This window comes from Salvia hispanica, chromosome 2, assembly GCF_029641045.1.
Source record: "Salvia hispanica isolate PSC_SH4W2 chromosome 2, Shi_PSC_v1, whole genome shotgun sequence".
NCBI lineage: Eukaryota > Viridiplantae > Streptophyta > Magnoliopsida > Lamiales > Lamiaceae > Salvia > Salvia hispanica.
The window spans coordinates 13,936,165-13,959,489 of NC_142693.1; the positions used below are offsets into that span (position 1 = coordinate 13,936,165).

Consider the following 23,325-nt stretch of genomic DNA (forward strand, 5'->3'; position numbering starts at 1 on the left):
AAGTTATAAATATGCGTATAAATGAGAATGAAGTCAAAATATAATAAATTAATATACCTATTGTGTCAATAGTTAATTTTGAATAAATAAATTCAGTGTGTTTATGTGACTGTAAATATTTAATGCAGATGCTTCGAAAGATTCTAGGGAAATTTCCCAATTTTGCCAATATAAATATTGAAAACTGTCACAGCTGCTCATTCCGAAACCATCAAAACCACAGCGCCGGAGATTTCAAACGAAAGAAAACTGAATTAAGTAAAATTTCCGGTGTTGGATATCCAAATACTACACAGAAATGGCGGTTGAAGCATCCCTAGGTAATTCTGTGGCGTCTCCGTCGGCAGAGAACGTTAAATCAACCGGAAAATATTATAACTAAATAGATTTGATACAACTAATCTCTTATTATATGATACAACTAATCTCTTATTATATGCTATTTAAATAGATTTTATACAACTAATCTCTTATTATAATATACATAACTAAATTATCTTTATGTTAGTAATAAAATATTAAAAATGTTTTTTAAATTTTTTCTTGATAAAATAAACATTTTTAGAATGTAAAAAAATATATATAAAAACTAAAATTTTAAATTAAATATTCATGATACAACTTGGATCCATCTTAAAATTTTCGTTCCATGTAATAATTTAATTATATATCCTGCTAAAATACTCCATGGCTAGAAATGGATGGGATGATGACACGAACACTCAAACTCATGATGATTTCTAAAACCCACGAGGCTACAAGAGGCATTTCAGCTGAGGGAGCACTATTTACACGTTCGTTGAATGTGTATTCGGAATTTGGAATATGTATTTCAAGAATGCGTCTCACTAGAAGTAAATACGCATTTGCCAAATGCGTTCTTTCCATATTTATAAGTCAAATGTGTAAATATTTTCCATATTTATAAGTCCAAATGTGTATAGGGTTGCAAAGCCGCATCCGGGATCGTGGTTCAGTGTGCTAAAGAAATGCTTTGCTGAATCAGAACGTGTTCTTAAAATGTTGGGGATGCATTATTTAGAGAAGGCTGCCGACTATGATGCTTTAAATGCTTCAGACGTGCTTAGGGTCTTAAATCTGCTATGCATTCATGCTCTTGGGAAAAAGTAAGGATCATTATGTTTTAAGTTATACATGCCACTCACTTTTCATTTCTCACCTAGATTGATTTCCTTTATTCACAGAAAGCTAAGAAATTGGATAAAACACCAAAAAACACAATTTTACCAGAAGGCAGAAGAAGCTATACATAAGGTTTTTGAAGCAAGAGGCCAGGTAATTAAACATTCTCATCAGTAAATACACCAGTTATGAAACTAGTCTTATATCAGATGTCTTCATCTTCTCATACTTAGATTCAAATGAGAATCCCTATTTAAATTGGGAACATGAGTATGGAGATCTATGACAAATGCATCACTCGGGGATTGAATCCCATACATGGAAATTCCATTTTTTCTAATGCAGTTAATTTCAAGGCGAATGTGGTTATCTATATCATTATATGCTCCGGGTGTGTTCTTCCATTCTTACATAATATGTAATTCTCACTACGGACCCAACTCCTATATATGTAGAGAGCTAGAGAGTGATAGAGTACATGTGATTGGCGCCGTAAAAGAACAGAAGAAAAACAAAAGATAGAATAGAAAAATCTCTAATCGCAAGAGGCATGATCATAGACGCTGATCTCTAAAATTAAATTTTTTTGATCAATGCAACGTAGGAAACATTGTCTTATAAATAAAATACTAACAAACCTTAATAAAAGCCTAGACCCATATCAACCGAACAATAGTTTAACCTAATCAGCCAAATATCAGAAGACAAACATTACAGAATATAAACATAACATCTCTATCTAATCTACTGCATCTCTATTAACTGCGGCACTATGTCAAAACAAGCATGTACACAAAGGTGGAAGAAAATATTAGAAACGACCCAAATCTGCCACAGTCATATTATAAACTTGAAAAACTCGTTAATCAGGTCCCTCCAATCTTAAACCCTAGCTCAGAGATAATTAGCAACAATAGAGAGTTTAAGCCACTATAACCACTGCACCTATTAAGAGATGTTGGCAATGGCATTGTGGTTGAAACAGGAGGTAGCGAGGTAGGGCGGGTAAAATGCAAGAAACTCTGTTCAGTAAAGATGTGTTGCAGATGCCTATGGAACAGGTTCTAAACGTTTTCTGTTTACTAGGATTAGCTCTTGATATAGGTACTCGAAGTGGAAAGTGAATTGAAGTTCTTGGATCCAGGTACGGTGAAAAGGTGGAGGAAGTAGCTAGTTTGGAGGAATGGAAGTGCCCGAAATGCAGGGGCATTTGCAACTGCAGTGTGTGCATGTGAGTTTTCTGACTTATTTATCCATGATCGTCTGGTGTTTTACTGTTTAACATCCGTGTCATTCAGGAAGAGAAGGGGCCTTCAACCCTTGGGTGTACTTACCAGGGCATCAAAAGCGACTGGAAAGGTTGGTAATTCATGGGTGATAAGGCCAATTTCTTGCATCAGTTATGGAGTTAAATTCTATGATTTCCATAAACTAATACACGTTTTAAGTTTAGGTGCGTAGAGAATCTGCCAGGTCAGGGAAACTGAAGGAAATCGGAGGAAAATAGAGTGAAGAAGCCAGTCTGCAACCTGACCGAGGAGATCGAGGAAGCAGCTGGGAGCGGAAAATATCTTTTTGAAGGACTTTCTAGGAGAGCAAAATCGACAATTCAGCAGAAGAATTACCCTAGAAGTTCGAGACTCGGCAATAAATAGAGACAACATGAAGAGAGATCGAAGAATGAATCATCATTCATCACCTTCACTTTTCCGCTCTTAGTTCAGATCTAGTTGTTCTGTGCGCAATCGTCCCTATGAAGATGACCCATTTCTTGTGGGGCACGAGATTTTATACAACTTTATTTTGTGTGCCAAGTGGAGAAGATGAATCCTCTAGACCTGTTTGATCTGCACCCTGCACACACATTGCATGAAACAAATCATACTATCTGCATAATTTTTTTTATCTAAAGTTGTGCTTCTGAAAATTAACTGGATGTATTATGTGCTAGAAAGAAAGGAAAGGAAAGTTTGGATGTAGATGATAATACCTCTTCGAAGAGAATGAAACATTCCAAACTGGCTGAAACCAGCCACACTATTCGTGATGAAATTGTGCTGCCTGTGGAAACCTGCCAAACATTCAAATTGTGTTGACCTGATAAGTTCTGTAATATACTACTAATTTTTATTGTTAAATACGGGTCCGTATTTGTGTGTGTGTGTTTGAAGAGATTCAAATGAGAATCCTTATTTAAATTGAGAACATGAGCATGGAGATCGACGACAAATGCATCACTCCGGGATAGAATCCCATAGATGAAAATTCCATTTTTTGTAATGCATATAATATCACGACGAATGTGGTGATTTATATCATTAAAATATTATATGCTCCGGGTGGTGTTCTCCCATTCTTACATAAAATGTAATTCTCACTATGGAACTAACCCCTATAGATACCCGATATCCAAATCCGAAAAAGTCGGATAAGTGGATACCCGAAACCCGATTTTTTGGGTATCGGATCGGGATCGGGTAGTATGAATTTTGGATTATCGAGTATCGGCTATCCCGATATCCGATCGGGTATACCCGAATTATCCGATTTATTTTCTAAAATTAATAAATTATATTTTTATTATAATTAAATGTAATTTAATTTCTTAACTATAAATTAATTAATACTCTCTCCGTCCCAAGGAAGATGACCCCTTCCTTGGGTGACATGGGATTTTATGCAACTTTATTTTGTTTGTTGAGATGAGAGAGTAAAGTAAGAGAAAGGGAATAAAGTAGAGATAAATGTGTTTTCATTTTAAGTAACGGGTCATCTTGGTTGGGACACACTAAAAAGGAAAGTCGGTCATCTTCACTGGGACGGAGGGAGTACTTAATAGTTAGCATATAAGATATGTAATTTAACTTTTTAATTACATTTTAATTTCATTGACTTGTAATATTTATAATTTTGAATTTTTTGATGATATTATTGTTAGATCTTGATTCTTATGAATTATTGAATTGTGATATTTATAAAGGATGAATGTTTGAACTTATGAATTTTGATGGTTATTGACTTATTGTGGATGGACGAAACATGTTAATATGTATAACTTATGAATTTTGTATTTTTCAAAGTTTGTAGTTATTTTCTTTTAAATTCGAACTACTACACGAATTTTGTATTCCTAAAAGTTTGTAGTTATTTTCTCTTAAATTCGAGCTACTATAAGAATTTTGAATTTCTAAAAGTTTGTAGTTATTTTTACTTGAATATTAGTACTTCAACTTTGTATTAAATTTGAATTAAATAATATTAAATAAATTCTAAAAGTTTGTAGTTAATTTTCAAAAAATAAAAATAAAAAATAAAAATCACAATTGGGACTGGATACCCGATCTTTCAGGACTAGATACCCGAGTCGGGTATTCGGGTACCCGAAATAAAATTCGGGTCGGGTATCGGGTATTGGATTTTGGGAATTTCGGGATCGGGTACCTGAAAATTTCGGATCGGGTATCCGCGGGTACCCAATTTGACAGGCCTAAACCCCTATATATGTAGAAAGCTAGAGAATGATAGATTACATGTGATTGGCGCTGGACAGAAAAAAACAAAAGATAAAATAGAAAAATCTCTAATCGCAAGAGGCTATTGCAAAACTCGTTAATCAGTTCCCTCCAATCTTAAATAGTAGTTAAAAGATAATTAGAAACAATAGAGAGTTTCAAGCCACTACAACCACTGCACCTATTAAGAGATATTGGCAATTGCATTGTCGTTGAAACAGGAGGTAGGGCTATATAGCTGCAGGTAAGGCAAATGCAGTATATATTGCTTGAAGGAACTGAAGGTATGAAGCTATTATCTGATGTCAATTTTTTTTCCCAAATTAGACCAAAACCTTCTAAGTGTAGGATAGTTGGTGGAGAAAGGAACGAGTGTGACTTTCGAAAATCAAAGGTGTGTCATTTCCAGCAAAGACGCGTCCAACTAATTAAGCGTTCACCTGAAGGAGCACTAATTACGCGTTCCTTGAATACATATTCGGAATACGGCGTATTTATATATGCCATTCAATGCGTCCAACTAGAACTAAATACCCATCAGCCAAATGTCCATAATTACAAGTTAAAAAATATTCCCCTTTCGGAAATCTAAGTTTTATTTTCGCCCTAAATTAAGAAATAGCAGCCGGCACCTGCACCCGAAAATGCGTCCTTGAATGTGTATTTTGAATACGACGTTCAGCTTAGGGAGCACAAATTTCGCGTTCCTTGAACACATATTTGAAATACGGTGTATCTGGAACACGCATTTCAAGAATGTGTCTCACTAGAAGTAAATACGCATTTTTGAAATGTGGTTATTTCCATATTTATAAGTCAAAATAATATTCCCCTTTCAGAAATCTATGTTTTATTTTTTGCCCTAAATTACAAAAATTCCGCGTGTACTTGCACCCTAAAAATCGAAATTCCCCTACCCTCATTTGATGCCCCGAATACCAGCAGCGGGTACCCATACCCGATGTATCATTTCCTATTTACATCTCTCGTGATACCTAATTATATATATTTTTTTACTTATTCGAAAAGCAATAGTATTACCGGTTGCAATTATGACAACTCATTGTCTGCCGACACTAGTTATAACGCCAATTGTCATATGTATCATTTCCTATGTATATCTTATTCGAACATGAAAAGTATTATCGGTTACAATTATGACAACTCATTGTTGCTTTCTGACAATGCGAACACTAGTTGAAAATTACCGTATGTTTTTCATTAACTCTTGCAATTCTCCACTAACAATACTTTAAAAACTTTTCTATCTATCTTTCTATTTATAGATTATCTATCTATCCATCTCTTACTTTATCAATTATACATTCTAACTCATGCCAAACCAAATTCATACTTTTCAAGGCCAGAGGGAGTATAAATTATAGCTTGGCACAGTTGGTTTACCCTTTAGTCTTGTTGCTTTGAGGCTGTCGGTTTGTATCCCAGCTCCTATGATCTATGGTACTCCCTCCGTCCCAAGGAAGATGACCCATTTCATGGACAGCACGAGATTTTATACAACTTTATTTTGTGTGCCAAGTGTAGAGAGTAAAGTAAGAGAAAGAATAAAGTAGAGATAAAAATGTTTTCATTTTTAGTAATGAGTGATCTTAGTTGGATAAACCAAAAAGGAAAGTGGGTAATCTTCAGTGGGACGGAGGGAGTAGTATTTTTATACTACGTGGCAGTGCTGGGAAGGCTATGAGAGGTCTTTATGACGTGGCAGGAGGTGTTTTTGGGAAGTCCGTCGGGAAGGCTATGGGAAGTCCATCCCCACTGGGGATGCTCTTAGGGTATACCAGCCCTAATCCACCAATTTTCTTGCAATCAGGTCCTCAGTTTATTTGTGATACTGAAATAGCACCCCATCATGTGATAAATGTGCAATTTGACCCCTATACAACTCCTTGTGTCCAAATTGGCCCCCAACATGTTAAATCTCGAAAATCAGTTCCAAAATTGCCTAAAATATCATATGCCACCCCAAACCCTTAGAAAAAATTTCAATTGCATGTATGGCTCAAAGTAGAACCGACCCTAAGGAGAGTGGATGGATATTTGATTGTGGGGCTACGGATACGATGTCGTATGATAAAAATGATTTTTCAATGTTTGATGAGGCAACTAAAAGTTCAATCCAGACCGCTGATGGGGAATTAACTGTCGTTCGTGGGAGTGGGACCATAGAAATTTCGCCAACCCTAAAACTCTCCAACTGCCTCTATGTGCCCAAACTATCCCATAAACTCATGTCCATTAGCCATGTGACTAAAGATCTCAATTGTACATTACTGATGCATCTCAATTTTTGTGTGTTACAAGATATCAGGACCAGGAGGATAATTGGGCATGGCACTGAGCGTCAAGGTCTTTACTATGTGGATGAGATTACTCAACAAGTTGGCACGACGATGCTTGCTCACGAATCTGCTGACCGAGAAGCCTAGTTGTGGCACCGCAGATAGGGACATCCTTCCTCGGGTTATTTTAAATTTCTTTTTCCCAAATTTTCTAAGTTTAAAGACATTTCGTGTGAATCTTGTGTTTTGGCGAAAAGCCACAGACAGTCTTTCAAGTCTAGTGAGGCTCGTGTTCAAGATATTTTCTCTTTAGTGCATGTTGATGTGTGGGCCCTACGCCTATTATTGGTGATCACGGTTTTAGATACTTTCTCATATTTGTGGATGATTGCACGAGATTAACTTGGATATATTTTTGAAAAATAAATCTGAAGTTTTTGAAAAATTTGTCTTATTCTTCACTATGATTCAAACACAATTTCAAACTCCTATTAAAATTCTTCGATCTGATGATAACGGTGGGGAGTTTGTTAATAAGGAGATGGCTGAGTTTTTTAGGAATAAAGGTCTAGTTCATCAAATAACTTGCCCTTATACCCCCTAACAGAATGGAGTAGTAGAACGAAAAAATTGGTTAATCTTGGAAGTCACTCGTGCCCTATTTTTTGATTCAAATGTCCCAAAACTTTTGTGGCCAGGAGCTGTTGCCACTGCTGTGTATCTAATAAACCGCCTTTCTACAAAAATTTTGGAAATGAAAACCCCCTTACAGGTTCTTTGGGCCCTAGCTAAAATTTCCGAACCCCCCACGCTTCCCCTTCATGTCTTCGGCTGCTCTGTTTATGTGCACATTCCCAAACATGAAAGAAGTAAATTTTCTGCTTGTGCTCTTAAATGTGTTTTGTTGGGGTATGGGATTAACTAAAAAGGGTACCGATGCTATGACCCGGTTTCTAGGAAAATAATAACGACCATGAACTGTAATTTCCTAAAATGTGAATATTTTTTCCAAGCCCAGACCGGGGTCAGGAAGAGAGTGTTGATAGCCAAGGGGAGAATTCGAGTGATAGCATTAGACCCCTTAGTTGGGCTGCGTCACCACAATTAGGCAACTCAACAGTGGAACCAACAGAGCAAGTTAGTGTCACCGCCGAGCCTATCTCGTCTATTGTAGAGCCTCCTCAGCCGGCTACACCGCAGTTAAGTCCTCCTCTAGTGATATCCGAGGTAATTCCTGAAACCAACTCAGATTGTACAATTGTTATTCCTAACGGTTCTGGTGAAGATGAAAATGCAGCCATTAATGGTGACACTGGGCGGTACATACTTCCACCAAGAAGCGCTCGTGGGATACCGGCTAAGCGCTACAGCCCTGAGAGGACTAACACTAAAAGCCGATATTCGGTGGCAAATCTGGCTAAGGCTAATTTGAGTGAGATGGCGAAGGCATTTGCAGCAGGCCTTTATGAAGAAGAGGAGCTCCCTGGAACAACTGAGTGATGCATTTGTCGTCGATCTCCATGCTCATGTTCTAAATTTAAATAAGTATTCTCATTTGAATCTCTTCAAACACACACACACAGTAAAAAGTACAAGTATAATTATCAATTCAACACAATTTGAATGTTTGGCCGGTTTCCAGTGGCAGCACAATTTCTTCACGAATAGTATGGCTGGTTTCAGCCAGTTTAGAATGTTTCATTCTCTTCAAAGAGGTATTATCATCTATATCCAAACTTTCCTTCCCTTTCTTCCTTTCTTTCTAGCAGATAAAACATCCTGTTAATTTTCAGAAGCACAACATTAGATAAAAAATAATGCGGCAGATCACAAAATCAGCAACTATTATCTTTAAGGCCCTTTCCAGTCGCTTTTGCTAACCTTTCCAGTCGCTTTTGCTGCCCTGGTAAGTACACCCATGGGTTGAAGGCCCTTTCTCCTCCTGAATGACATGGATTTACAACAGTAAAACACCAGACGATCATGGATAAATAAGTAAGAAAACTCAAATGCACACACTGCAATTGCAAACGCCCCTGCATTTCGGGCACTTCCATTCCTCCAAACTAGCTACTTCCTCCACCTTTTCATCGTACATGGATCCAACAACTTCAATTCACTTTCCACTTCGAGTACCTAAATCAAGAGCTAATCCTAGTAAACAGAAAACGTTTAGAACCTGTTCCATAGGCATCTGCAACACATCTTTACTGAACAGAGTTTCTTCTTCGCAAGATTCTTGCATGCTGCTGCGGGAGCCCTGGTTTTTTTGACGACACTGCAGCAATGAGTTTACATGCGAGAAAAAGAAACGAAAACCAGTTTAGGCACATTCATGTCCACAGCTATATGAATTTAAGAGTGAAGTTAAATTCTGCAGTTCAATGACCAGATCCATCCAAGCTTAAATGAAATACTATAAATAAAAAAAATGAATCAGGAGTTTTCGGTATGAATAGGACTTACCTGATGGCAATATACTCCGTCACCAGAATTACTAACTTGGCTACCGGCAGCCGATTTTCCGGTTGATTTAACGTGCTCTGCTGATGGAGACGCCACATAATTACCTAGGGATGCTTCAACCGCCATTTCTGTGTTGTATTCAGATATCCAACACCGGAAATTTTCCTTCATTCTGAAATCTGAACTTGCCGGCGCTGTGGTTTTGATGGTTTCGTAATGTGCAGCGGCGACAGTTCTCAATACTTATCGGCAGAATTGGGAAATTTTGCCGTAGAATCTTTCGAAGTCATCTGCATTAAATTTTCTTTGCCGATTCCTTTTCCCGCCTTCAAGAGAAATGGTTGTCTTTGTATCTATGGGTAGCAGTGAACTGTAAACAGAGTCGTACTGTTATAATATATCACACTGAATTTATTCATTCAAAATTAACTATTAACTCAATAAAAATAATACTCCCTCCGTCCACAAAAAATAGAGTAATTTGTGTATGGCACGGTTTTTAATGTATAATTGGTAAAGTAAGAGAGAAGAGAAAAAAGTAAGAGAGTTGGAGAAAAAGTAAGTGAAAAGTAGTGTTAGTGGAATGATGTGTAGAGTTATTATTTGGCAAATGCGTATTTACTTCTAGTGAGATGCACTCTTGAAATGCATATTCCAAATACGCCGTATTCCGAATACGCATTCAAGGAACGTGTAAATAGTGCTCCCTCAGTTGAAATGCCTCTTGTAGCCTCATGGGTTTTAGAAATCATCCTGAGTTTGAGTGTTCATGTCATCATCACATCCATTTCTAGTCATGGAATATTTTAGTAGGATATATAATTAAATTATTACATGGAACAAAAATTTAAGATGGATCTAAGTTATAACATGAATATTTAATTTAAAATTTTATTTTTTATATTTTTTTTACATTCTAAAAATGTTTATTTTATCAAGAAAATTTTTAAAAAACATTCTTAGTATTTTATTATAATTTGAAGATAATTTAGTTATGTATATTATAATAAGAGATTAGTTGTATCAAATCTATTTAATATTCATCTAATTTTAATATTTATTTATTTATTTATTCATTATTATGATACAACAAATTATTTTGCAATCAACTGTCCCCTAAAATTAGGGATTTCGGAATGACACAGTTTTTAATACAAAATTGTTAAAGTATAAAAGAGATTCTATAAAGTAATTGAAATATTATTTGTGAAGAATGAACCCAGCCATAAGAGTGAAAAGTTGCCAAACAGGGTAATGGGCTAATTTTGTAGAACCAACCAAAATAGAAAAAGGAGACTACTGTTTATTGACAAAGGGAATAGAGAGTAAAAACTTAATTTAGTGATTGAAATTAGCTTATACCCTCGTCACTATTTTATTTTTATAAATTATATAAATCCTAATTAAAAACACTATAAATACTCCATTTTTTTCACTTTTCACACACCAAATTTAGATGACTAGTTTGGTTTTTTTTAATTTAGTATTTTAGTTTTAATGTAGTTTTTTTTTTAAGCAAAGTATATGATGTAGTTTCACTTTTAAATTAAGTAATGTAGTTTTTTATTTTTTGCATTTGTGGTGTTTAATATAATATACTATTTTGGTATTTTAGTTTAAATAAAAACAAAATTAAAAAACAATGATTTAAAATTGAAATGAAAAGTGGATAAGAGATAGGGCATGCACTAGGGCTCCACCATTGCAGAAAGATAGGGCATGCTGACGTGGCAACCACTAGGGCTTCTACTAGGGCATCCATTGTAGATGCTCTTAGGTAATAAATATATAATACTCCGTACTATATACACTGATAAGGTCACCATGATTTATAACTCTCTCCATCACCTTTCTCCAAAGGCCTACAACTTCAATTCTAAGAAAGAATAAATGACTTAACGAATTTGAAAAACTAGTTACGCTTTCCATGTATGCATTTTTGAAACACGTTTTATTGATTGCATCAATCAAAATTAAACTATACATGCATTGGTAAGTACACCCATGGGTTGAAGGCCTCTTCTCTTCCTGAATGACACGGATGTTAAACAGTAAAACACCATACGATCATGGATAAATAAGTCAGAAAACTCACAAGCACACACTGCAGTTGCAAGCGCCCCTGCATTTCGGGCACTTCCATTCCTCCAAACTAGCTACTTCCTCCACCTCTTCACCATACCTGGATCCAAGAACTTCAATTTACTTGCCGTTTCGAGTACCTAAATCAAGAGCTAATCTTAGTAAACAGAAAACGTTTAGAACCTGTTCCATAGGCATCTGCGACATATCTTTACTGAACAGGGTTTCTTCTTCGTATGATTCCTGCATACTGCTGCGGGAGCCCTGTTTTTTTGACGACACTGCAGCATTGAGTTTACATGTGAGAAAAAGAAACGAAAAACCAATTTAGGCACATTCATCTCCACAGCTATATGAATTTAAGAGTGAATTGAAATTCTGCAGCTCAATGATCAGATCCATCGCAGCTTAAATGAAATACAATAAATAAAAAGTAAATCGGGAGTTTTCGGTATGAATAGGACTTACCTGATGGCAATATACCCCGTCACCAGATTTACTAACTTGGCTACCGGCATCCGATTTTCCGGTTGATTTAACGTTCTCTGCCGACGGAGACGCCACAGAATTACCTAGGGATGCTTCAACCGCCATTTCTGTGTAGTATACGGATATCCAACACCGGAAATTTTACTTAATTCAGTTTTCTTTCTTCTGAAATCTCCGGCGCTGTGGTTTTGATGGTTTCGGAATGAGCAGCGGCGACAGTTTTCAATACTTATATTGGCAAAATTGGGAAATTTCCCTAGAATCTTTCGATGTCATCTGCATTAAATTTTCTTTGCCGATTCCTTTTCTCGCCTTTAAGAGAAATGGTTGTCTTTCTATCTTAGCTCTGTTCTGTGTAGGAATGATCTGTAAACAGAGGCGTACAGTCATAGTCTACTCACATAAACACACTGAATTTATTTATTCAAAATTAACTATTAACACAATAGATATAATAATTTCTATATTGACTTCATTCTCATTAATACGCATATTTATAACTTTATTACAGTATTTTAGATTTTTAGTTACATAATGGCTCTAATGATACTTATTAAGCTAATAGTATCCAATAGTAATTCCCATTCACTCCAATTTAATTTGCAGTTGTACTGTGTGGTTAAAATATATAATTAAAATAAAATTATATTAAAATTCTAAGATCTCGTAAAAATTTAAAATATTACATAATTAAAATCTTATAATTATACTACCCCCGTACCATAGAAATATGTCCACTTTCCATTTTCGTCCGACCCATAAAAATATGTGCATTTCATTTTTGCAATGATATATCAATTTAATAATGTAGGTCCAATTTTCTACTAACACTACTTTAACTACCATTCTCCCGATCTCTCTTATTTTATCATACCATTATCCTCCTCTCTCTTACTTTAATTTTGGCTTAATTTTCATGTCATACACATTGCCTATATTTTTATGGGAATGAGGGAATATGATTAAATATGTAAATTACGTGATCAAAATTTTAGGATTAAATAACTAAAATTGAAATGACTCATCCTTCGTTAAGCAGTTGATAAGGTTATTTGACCAAAAAAAAATTAAACGGCTAGAAGCACACCGTATAAAGTGCAGGACATGTAAATCCTTATTTTTGCATTGATGTTTGCACTATGTGTAATATAAAGTCATATGTAACCAAATGCAAGTGAACGGATCCAAAATTTCCACAATGGGATATTGAGAACTTTTAGGTGCTTGCATTGTTTGCAACCTAGATAATAGGGGATTGCGAGATAAATAAATATGAAATGATACATATTACAATTGTTGCTATAACTAGGGTTCGCATTGTCATAAAAGCAACAATGAGTTGTTATAACTGCAACCGATAATACTCTTCCTTTTCAAATAAGCAAAAAAACTACTCCCTCTGTCCCAGACTAAGCGAGACGTTTCATTTTCTCATGTGTTTCGGAAAATGATAATAAATAGTTAGAATGAAGAGGAAATATCACAAGAGAGATAATATTTGATAAGGATCCATGTATTTTATGATCCATTTCCCAAGGATTACCCATTTAATGATGTTTGATCTAACTATTTTTGTGATATTGATTTTCAATTTATCAACACAAGGCAAAAGATAATAAAGATCCAACCAACAAAAATTGAATCTAAACAAGAATGGATGGAAGATTAGGAATGGAAAGAATGTGTATAAAGATGAGATAAGAGAGCTACAACCATAGGATCTTAACAAAAAAGATGGAGACAACCCTAGGCAACTTTCATTAGCTCTATCACCCCTTGGCTCCACTACTCAATGGATACACTCCATTGATGCATACCTCTACTTGAATCAATCTAAGATGGAAACAAGCAACCTTCAAGGAAGGAATTGGATACAATCCTCAAAGAGGAAACTCTCTAGGGTAGAAACTTTAATTCAGCAAAAACCTAGGAAAAGAAATGACATCAAAAGGTATTTATACTAAGGGACCAAAAATAGCAAATTTGGCCCACAAAATCTTAAGTATCGGACAATTCACCCGGTCGGGTGAATTTCGGGCTGCAAAAAACCCGCCCGGGTGTTCTTTCTGGACTCCTCCTTGCCATTCGCCATTTCACCCGGTCGGGTGATTTTCAGGGTGCAAAAAACCCGCCCGGGTGTTCCTTCTGGAGCTCCCCGCATTTCTCTGCGCGGCTTTAGTAAATCGCCCATAACTCTCTCCACCGGACTCCGATCGAGGCGTGCAAGGTACCCACGCGAAGCTCTTTCGAGGGGGAAGACATTGGTGCCACTTTCAGAGCATTTGGACGCTATCTCGATAGGCATAATGCTTAATGAATCCAGCTGCATGTGCAAATTTTGACTTACGGCTTCCTCCTTCCCCGGTTGGCCTTCATTTTTCAGCACGATCTTCACCGGCGGCTCCTCCGTCTTCATAGGCCCCTCCCGCGTGGATTTTTGAATGAACGTGGCAAGTCCTTCTCGAAGCCGCCTCGTCATGGCCCTCGTTGTGGTTCCGCCACGTGAGTTCGTATCAATATTGTAGTAGAAGATAGTCTTATCTGTTCTCTTTCTTACTTTACTTTTCTCTTCGCTCTAACTATTTTTTACTCCATCCGTCCCACTTTAGGAGTCCCGATTTACTACTTCTGGGTGTCCCACTTTAGGAGTCCCAGTTGGAATATTCCATAATTGGTAATAGACCCCACATTCCACTCACCTTTTTAAACTCACATTTTATTATAAAACTAATATATAAAAGTAGAACCCATATTCCACTATCTTTTTTCACCAACTTTCCTTTGTATTTTTTAAACCCGTGCCGAACTCAACCGAGACTCCTAAAGTGGGACAGAGGGAGTATTATTTTTGCAAGACATGTGCGAAAATGAAACATCGCGCTTAGGCTAGGACAGAGGGAGTATATAATACATAATTGCAAGAGATAAAAAATAAGAAATGATACATATGGCAATTGTGGTTATAACTAGTGTCGCATTGTCTATAAAAGCAACAATTAGTTGTCATAATTGTAACCAGTAATACTTTTCATTTTTGAATAAGCAAAAAACTAGTACTTGGATTGCAAGAGAATAACTGTCATTATAACTAAGTATCAACATTGTTAGTAAAACAGCTACCCCCTCCGTCCTCCATTAAGAGTCACACTTCTATTTCTGCACTCATTTTATAAAAATGATAATAAATATTTAAAATAGAGAAATGGTAAAGTAAGAGAAAGAATAATATAGATAAAAGTCTTCTCTACATTATTCTCTCTCTTACTTTATCATTTCTCCACTTTAAATATTTATTACCATTTTTATAAAATGAGTGCAGAAACGGAAGTGTGACTCCTAATGGGGACGGAGGGAGTAATATATATCATGATACCACATATTATAAATCTATAATGTAGAATTTTGTAAATAATCGTAATTCTAAAAAGTATAATTCACGTTAAAAAAATCTAAACAAAAACATAAATGATAAATCTGCAATACACAATTTGGTAAATATATATTTCATCCATTCACGAAAAACATTCTCAATTTATCATTTTCGTGTGTCCATAAAATATAGCCTTATTTCATTAAATGGAAACATTATCTCATACTTTATTCACATTCTCTCATTTTCTCTCTTGTTAATCTTTATCTTCTCTCTCATACTTTTTCTCTTTCTACTATCCTATTAATATACTTTTTCACCCCATCTCTTAATTTACTAATTTCTCATTAAAATATATGTTCACAAATAAAGTTATTTTTCGTGAACGAAGTAGGAAGTAATAATTATAAAAAGTATATTTTCACATAAAATGAATAAAACAATGAAATATTAAGAAAAAATGTAAAATAATTGAGGAGCATAAAATATTATAGAGATAGTATAAAAACACTACTCCCTCCGTCCCACTGGAGAGATGACCCACTTACCTTTTTGGTTTATTCAACTAAGAAGACTCATTACTAAAAATGAAAACATTTTTATCTCTGTTTTATTCTTTCTCTTACTTTATTCTCTCCACTTGACACACAAAATAAAGTTGTATAAAATCTCGTGCCCCCAAGAAATGGGTCATCTTCCTTTGGACGATTGCGCACAGAACAACTAGATCTGAACTACTAGGCCAAGTAAAACAAGCAGAAACAATAAACATTCATAACCATGCAAAATTCAGAACATCACGTCTCACATCCACAACTCCAATCAACAATCCAACATCCAATCAACAACAGTTTCAACTCCTATACGTCAGATCCATACTCCTCAACTCCGATTCAACAGATTCTCAACAAATCAAACCCGATCAACCCGATCTCTACTCCAATTCAAACATCAATTGCGAAAAGCATCAAATTAGTAAATACTAACAATTAAAACATCTGAAACAACTAAACAGAAAACATAAACATCCATAGCAACGATATGTAACGTAAGGTTCAATACGGAGGGATCGGCTGCTGCCACGCAACTCATGGGTTAAGACTTGTTTAACTACTAGACTAAGAGGAAATTAAGAAATGACTAATCTATCTGCTGGACCTAGGGTACATAGAAAGTACGTAAGCATGCATGGCTAACGGAAATGAGATTTAACTAAAGAAATTTAACAAGTAAAGTACCAAACCATGTAAACGAGTTTCCGAATACAGTTAGACAATACGTAAACATGCAGTGGGGACCATTTTCCCGATTAAGCTATAACGACAGAAAAGCTGCTGAAAGTGAACCAATGCCAGTGACAGATTTGATATCTAACTAACTTCTTCCTTCATCTTCTCCAACGATCCCAATAAACAAGGTGAAAACAAAGCATCAAGAACATGAAAACAAATTCGACTTCAAACATTATGATTGCGCACAGAACAACTAGATCTGAACTACTAGGCCACTAAAACAAGCAGAAACAATAAACATTCATAACCATGCAAAATTCGGAACATCACGTCTCATATCCACAAGTCCAATCAACATACCAACATATAATAAAAACAGTAACAACTCCAATACGTCAGATCCATACTCCTCAACTCCGATTCAACAGATTCTCAACAAATCAAACCCGATCAACCCGATCTCTACTCCAATTCAAAATCAATTGCGAAAAGCATCCAAATCAGTAAATACCAACAATCAAAACATCTGAAACAACTAAACAGAAAACATAAACTTCCATAGCAACAATACGTAAGGTTCAATACGGAAATGATAAACACTGAGCTTCTAAAACGTCGAAGTCTCGGCTCAAAACAACGGAAAACAGTAAATTGTATCTTCGCCCTTCACAAGGACGGTGTTACACCACTGGAAATGAACTAGACTACCACCAATCTGCCAGAATTTACCCCATAAATGCTTAAATGCATAGAGAATTGTGTGTGAAGTGATGAGCTAAGAGCGGAAAAGTGAAGGCGATAAATGATCTTTCATTCTTCAATCTCTTTCATGTCTCTATTTATTGCCGAGGCTCGAACTTCTAGGGTAATTCTTCTATTGAATTGTTGATTTTTCCCTCCTAGAAAGTCCTTCAAAAAGATATTTTCCGCTCTCATGCTTCCTCGATCTCCTCGGTCAGGCTGCAGACTGGCTTCTTCACTCCATTTTCCTCTGATTTCCTCTGCCTTGTGGATTTTTTCCTCAGTTTCCCAGACCTGGCAGATTCTCTACGCACCTAAACTTAAAACGTGTATTAGTTTATGGAAATCATAGAATTTAACCCCATAACCGATGCAAGAAATTGGCCTTATCACCCATTCATGCCATTACCAACCTTTCCAGTCGCTTTTGATGCCCTGGTAAGTACACCCAAGGGTTGAAGGCCACTTCTCTTCCTGAATGACACGGATGTTAAACAGTAAAACACCAGACGATCATGGATAAATAAGTCAGAAAACTCACATGCACACACTGCAGTTGCAAATGCCCCTGCATTTCGGGCACTTCCAATCCTCCAACTTAGCTACTTCCTCCACCTTTTCACCGTACCTGGATCCAAGAATTTCAGTTCACTTGCCAGTTCGAGTACCTAAATCAAGAGCTAATCCTAGTAAAAAGAAAACGTTTAGAACCTGTTCCATAGGCATCTGCAACACATCTTTACTGAACAGGGTTTCTTCTTCGTAAGATTCTTGCATGCTGCTGCGGGAGCCCTGGTTTTTTGACGACACTGCAGCAATGAGTTTACATGTGAGAAAAAGAAACGAAAACCAGTTTAGGCACATTCATTTCCACAGCTATATAAATTTAAGAGTGAAGTCAAATTCTGCAGTTCAATGACCAGATCCATCCAAGCTTAAATGAAATACAATATATAATAAAAATGAAAATGAATCAGGAGTTTTCGGTATGAATAGGACTTACCTGATGGCAATATACTCCGTGACCAGAATTACTAACTTGGCTACCGGCAGCCGATTTTCTGGTTGATTTAACGTTCTCTGCCGACGGAGATGCTACAGAACTACCTGGGGATGCTTCAACCGCCATTTCTGTGTAGTATTCAGATATCCAAGATCGGAAATTTTCCTTCATTCTGTTTTCCTTCTTCTGAAATCTGAACTTGCCGGCGCTGTGGTTTTGATGGTTTCGTAATGTGCAGCGGCGAAAGTTCTCAATACTTATATAGGCAGAATTGGGAAATTTTGCCCTAGAATCTTTCAAAATCATCTGCATTAAATTTTCTTTGCCGATTTCTTTGTCTTTCTATCTTAGCTCTGTTCCGTGTGTAGGAATGATCTGTAAACAGAGGCGTACAGTAATAATATACCACACTGAATTTATTCATTCAAAAATTAACTATTAACACAATAAAAATAATAATTTCTATATTGACTGCATTCTCATTATAATTCTCATTCACTAACCCAATTTAATTAGTACCATTTCCATAATTGAGTCCAAAAAATTAAGGGTATTGGCAATGACAATCGAAGAACAATTTAAGCAATTCATCACTCATAACAGCCACAGCTGAGTACCTCCTATAACTTTCATCATTACAAAAAAAACTTACTCTTTTAAAGACACCAAAATTGAGACGCAGCTACTATGGTTTGAAATTTTTTAAAAATAATCATAATTTATAACCCAAAAGGAAGCGTGTCTAAGTTGAGGAAAAATTAACTTAATCTTTTGTTTTCTAGGACTCTTCTAGTTGTGTCTCCTAATTTTAGTTTGGACACACAAATTAGCGTCCTTATTAGTATTAAAAATGTCCTTGACGTTCTTTTTGTTGTAGTGCATACTAATTTCTATGAGTGCATATTCTCCCCAGGCATCTTTAAGATTCACAACTGTTAGAATTCATCTTGTGTACTTATAAGTTTTCCAATAGTGTTCTGTGGTGCTGACCATAATTTTAAAAATGCAACTAGGAAAAACCCACAAAATTTGAACGAGAATATAGTTTACCTTGTAGTAATATTCTTCTCAATTTCTTCTTTTTCTTCAGCACTGAGAGCAAACCATTTTTCATGTAAGGTAAGAGATCCTCTTTCCCAACATCTAGCGGTAGGAGATTATAGTTAGCCATGCTCAACAGCAAATAACACAATAAAATATTTGCCGTGTTACTTACCTTGAAGCAGTACATCAGATTCATCAGCACAATAGTGGGCTCTACTCTTGTAGCATCAGCTGTCTGATGTACTGATTTAAATGATAGATAGCATCAAAAGGTTAGACAAGTTTTTGTTCCCGCATAGATTTCATAAACTGTGTTATCAAAAGTTGAACCTACATTTGTAATTTATTATGCCAGAATCATACTTTGCTGACAAGTTGGAGAGGTTATGCGATAATCAAAGCAAAGTAAATACTCTCTCCGTCCCACTTTAGGAGTCCCGGTTTACCATTTTTGGGTGTCCCACTTTAGGAGTCCCGGTTGAAATATTCCATAAATGGTATTAGACCCCACATTCCACTAACTTTTTTTCCACTCACATTCTATTATAAAACTAATATAAAAAAGTAGGACCCACATTCCACTTTCTTTTTTCACCAACTTTCCTTTACATTTCTTAATACTCGTGCCGAACTCAACCGGGACTCCTAAAGTGAGACGGAGGGAGTATTAGTTACAAGTTACACAACACAATACTAAAGTGGTTTTGAATCCCACTCAGCATTGAAATTTATAAAAAGGTCAAAAGATTGATTAATAGGCAAGCTGAAAAATCAAGGTTGAGGATACAAGCAATAGGAGACCAAACTTTCTGGAGAGCTATTATGTTAAGACAATTCTCATGCAGCACATTCCAAAGTGCTCGCATGCATGAAATTGACCTGTAATTTTCAGGACTAATCGTCTCAATAATGATAGAAAGGGTTATTTCAAGAAAAATTGTGGGTGTGGTACACACATCGATCGGACATGGGTACCCGCAGCTGGTATTCGGGGCATCAGATGAAGGTAGGGGAAATCTCGACTTTTTTGTAAATTAGAGAAAAAATATAACAGAGATTTCTGAAAAAAGAATATTTTGTTGACTTATAAATATGGAAAAAACGCATTTGGAAAATGCGTTTACTTCTAATGAAACGCATTCTTTAAATGCGTATTCCAGATTCGTCATACTCCAAATACGCATTAAAAGAACGCTTAATTAGTGCTCCCTCAGCTGAACACCATATTCCAAATACACAATTAAGGATGCATTTTCAGGTGCAGGTACCAGCGGCTTGTTTGTAATTTAGGGTGAAAACAAAATATAGATTTCCGAAAGGGGAACAATTTTTTACTTGTAAATATGGAAAAAACGCATTTGGCAAATGCGTATTTACTTCTAGTGAGACGCATTCTTGAAATGCATATTCCAAATTCCGAATACGCATTCAACGAACGTGTAAATAGTGCTCCCTCAGCTGAAATGCCTCTTGTAGCCTCATGGGTTTTAGAAATCATCATGAGTTTGAGTGTTCATGTCATCATCCCATCCATTTCTAGTCATGGAGTATTTTAGTAGGATATATAATTAAATTATTACATGGAACAAAAATTTTAAGATGGATCCAAGTTGTATCATGAATATTTAATTTAAAATTTTAGTTTTTATATATATTTTTTTACTTTCTAAAAATGTTTATTTTATCAAGAAAAAATTAAAAAAACATTCTTAATATTTTATTACTAACATAAAGATAATTTAGTTATGTATATTATAATAAGAGATTAGTTGTATCAAATCTATTTAAATATATGAAACTTCATCTAATTTTAATATTTATTTATTTATTCATTATTATGACACAACAAATTCGCCTTGAAATTAACGGCATTACAAAAAATGGAATTTTCATCTATGGGATTCAATCCCGAGTGATGCATTTGTCGTAGATCTCCGTACTCATGTTCCCAATTTAAATAGGGATTCTCATTTGAATCTCTTCACACAGACACACAAACACGGACGCTTATTTAACAATAAAAATTAGTAAAAATATTGCAGAACTTACGCTTCAAAAGCATTGCCTCTGACTCGAGCAGCTTTCCATGAGCTTGCTCTGCAGCAGATCTATTAAGAGAAACAATTGCTTCCAGCTCCCCATCCCTAGCATCAATAGCTTTGGCAGCGTCCTCTTTTATTTTCTGCTTCAAAGAGAAGAGGAAGAAATCTGACATAAGTCTAGTTTCACAGCTGGTGTGTTTACTGATGACAATGTTTAATTACCTCGCCTTTTGCTTCAAAAACCTTATGTATAGCTTCTTCTGCCTTTGGGTCAAATTGTGTTTTTTGGTGTTTTATCCAATTTCTTAGCTTTCTGTGAATAAAAGAAAATCAATCAAGGTGAGAATTAAAGAGGGAGTGGCATGTATAACATAAAACAGAAAGATTCTTACTTCGTGCCAAGAGCATGAATGCATAGTAGATTTAAGACCCTAAGCATTTCTGAAGCATTTAAAGCGTCATGGTCGGCAGCCTTCTCTAAATAATGCTTCCCCAACATTTTAAGAACATGTTCAGATTCAGCAAAGTATTTCTCTAGCACACTGAACCACGAGCTCGGATTCGGCTTCGCAACCCTATACACAAAATGGAAAAGCATTTATTCCAGCATAATAAATTCTGACTTGTCAATTGTTACTAAATCAAGGGACATACTTCTCTCCCTCTTCCTCATTAATTACTGATAGCAGGTGTACATGAAACAGGACAGCCGGACATGATCTTCCATGCTTTGCAGTTCGCCCATGAAATATATCTCGGAGGACGCATAATGCTTCCCCATCTTTCAATTTTAGGATCTGTTGCTCATTAGACGAAGCAAACCATAAAGATAAGTAAAGCCACAGTGATAAAGGTATTTGTAACTATATAATACCAGAGATGCTAATTGGAAATAGTGATTACTAACGAGAAAACATTTCAAACAAAAGAACGGACTAATCATGAAAATCTAGATGATTTCAAAGCAATATGAAAAAGTAAATCAGAAATCACTATCTTACATGAATACAATAAGCATTGAGAATGTTTATGAATACCTAGAGACCAATTCATAACATTACCAACCTTTCCATTATCTGAACCCTCAGCAGTTGGCATCTCGGCAGTCGCTTTTGCTGCATTGGTAAGTACACCCATGGGTTGAAGGCCTCTTCCCTTCCTGAATGACACGGATGTTAATTATGTTTTCCTTCTTCTGAAATCTTAACTCGCCGGCGCTGTGGGTGGAGAATTTTGATGGTTTCGGAATGAGCAGCGGCGACAGTTTTCTATACTTATATTGGCAAATTTGGGAAATTTTGCCCTAGAATCTTTCGAATTCATCTGAATTAAATTTTCTTTGCTGATTCCCTTTTCCGCATTCATGAGAAATGGTTGTCTTTCTATCTCAGCTCTGTTGTGTGTGTAGGATTGATCTGTAAACAGACACTATATATAAAATTAACTATTAACACAAAATAATTTCTATATTCACTTCATTCTCATTTACACGATATTAATAACTTTATTAATAGTATTAAAAGTATTTTAGTGACATAACGGCTCTAATGGTACTTATTAAGCTTAAATCCTATAACTCCCGTTCCTAACCCAATTTAAATTAGTACTATTATCAATTTATCATTGTTGGGTGTAAATAAAGGGTATTGGAAGTGACAATCGAAGAACAATTCAAGCAATTTTCATCTAATAAATGAATGTCTGACTCTGCATCGATTTTTAAATAAAAAAACACTCTATAATTCAAGCAACGATAATGGATCACCACTTCTCAATTCATTTTTTCAATTTTTTAATTTTATCATTCATGTTTCACTTAATTTGCAGTTGTACTATGTAGTTAAATTATACTCCCTCCGTCCTAACATAAGAGTCCTAATTAGTCAGGGCACAGATTTTAA

General features: G+C 35.7%; 2 protein-coding genes and 1 long non-coding RNA gene across 8 annotated transcripts; 1 reads left to right on the plus strand and 2 right to left on the minus strand.

The window, feature by feature from the left end:
- Positions 1–2,157: 2,157 nt before the first annotated feature.
- Positions 2,158–2,506, plus strand: LOC148931616 (uncharacterized). The gene is made up of 3 exons (XR_016135243.1): positions 2,158–2,204; positions 2,288–2,374; positions 2,442–2,506. It is a non-coding gene; the product is annotated as an uncharacterized LOC148931616 (long non-coding RNA).
- A 5,985-nt stretch (positions 2,507–8,491) lies between these two features.
- Positions 8,492–12,373, minus strand: LOC125222642 (uncharacterized). 5 transcript variants are annotated; one of them, XR_016135391.1, is made up of 8 exons: positions 11,972–12,373; positions 11,687–11,784; positions 11,517–11,603; positions 9,422–9,791; positions 9,135–9,233; positions 8,973–9,038; positions 8,837–8,897; positions 8,492–8,734 (listed from the first exon to the last, which is right to left on the minus strand). XR_016135391.1 is itself a non-coding variant. In XM_089064477.1 (8 exons), the coding sequence occupies exons 4-8, from the start codon at positions 9,590–9,592 to the stop codon at positions 8,677–8,679; spliced, it is 453 nt and encodes a 150-aa protein (XP_088920603.1). In that variant the 5' UTR covers positions 9,593–9,791; positions 11,517–11,603; positions 11,687–11,784; positions 11,972–12,373; the 3' UTR covers positions 8,492–8,676. The 5 variants fall into 4 exon arrangements, 2 of the variants coding, with proteins under 2 accessions (XP_088920603.1, XP_047981327.2); XM_089064477.1 differs by having other exon boundaries at positions 8,975–9,038; XR_016135390.1 differs by lacking the exon at positions 8,973–9,038.
- Positions 12,374–17,130: 4,757 nt separating this feature from the next.
- LOC125187182 (uncharacterized) lies at positions 17,131–22,912 on the minus strand. 2 transcript variants are annotated; one of them, XM_089065398.1, is made up of 9 exons: positions 22,490–22,912; positions 22,079–22,221; positions 21,817–21,999; positions 21,647–21,737; positions 21,432–21,564; positions 19,555–19,625; positions 19,389–19,481; positions 18,339–18,713; positions 18,047–18,144 (listed from the first exon to the last, which is right to left on the minus strand). In XM_089065398.1, the coding sequence occupies exons 1-7, from the start codon at positions 22,559–22,561 to the stop codon at positions 19,449–19,451; spliced, it is 726 nt and encodes a 241-aa protein (XP_088921524.1). In that variant the 5' UTR covers positions 22,562–22,912; the 3' UTR covers positions 18,047–18,144; positions 18,339–18,713; positions 19,389–19,448. The 2 variants fall into 2 exon arrangements, with proteins under 2 accessions (XP_088921525.1, XP_088921524.1); XM_089065399.1 differs by lacking the exons at positions 19,389–19,481; positions 19,555–19,625; positions 21,432–21,564; ... (2 more) ...; positions 22,079–22,221; positions 22,490–22,912 and adding exons at positions 17,131–17,649; positions 17,749–17,809; positions 17,877–17,963.
- Between the last annotated feature and the right edge of the window lie 413 nt (positions 22,913–23,325).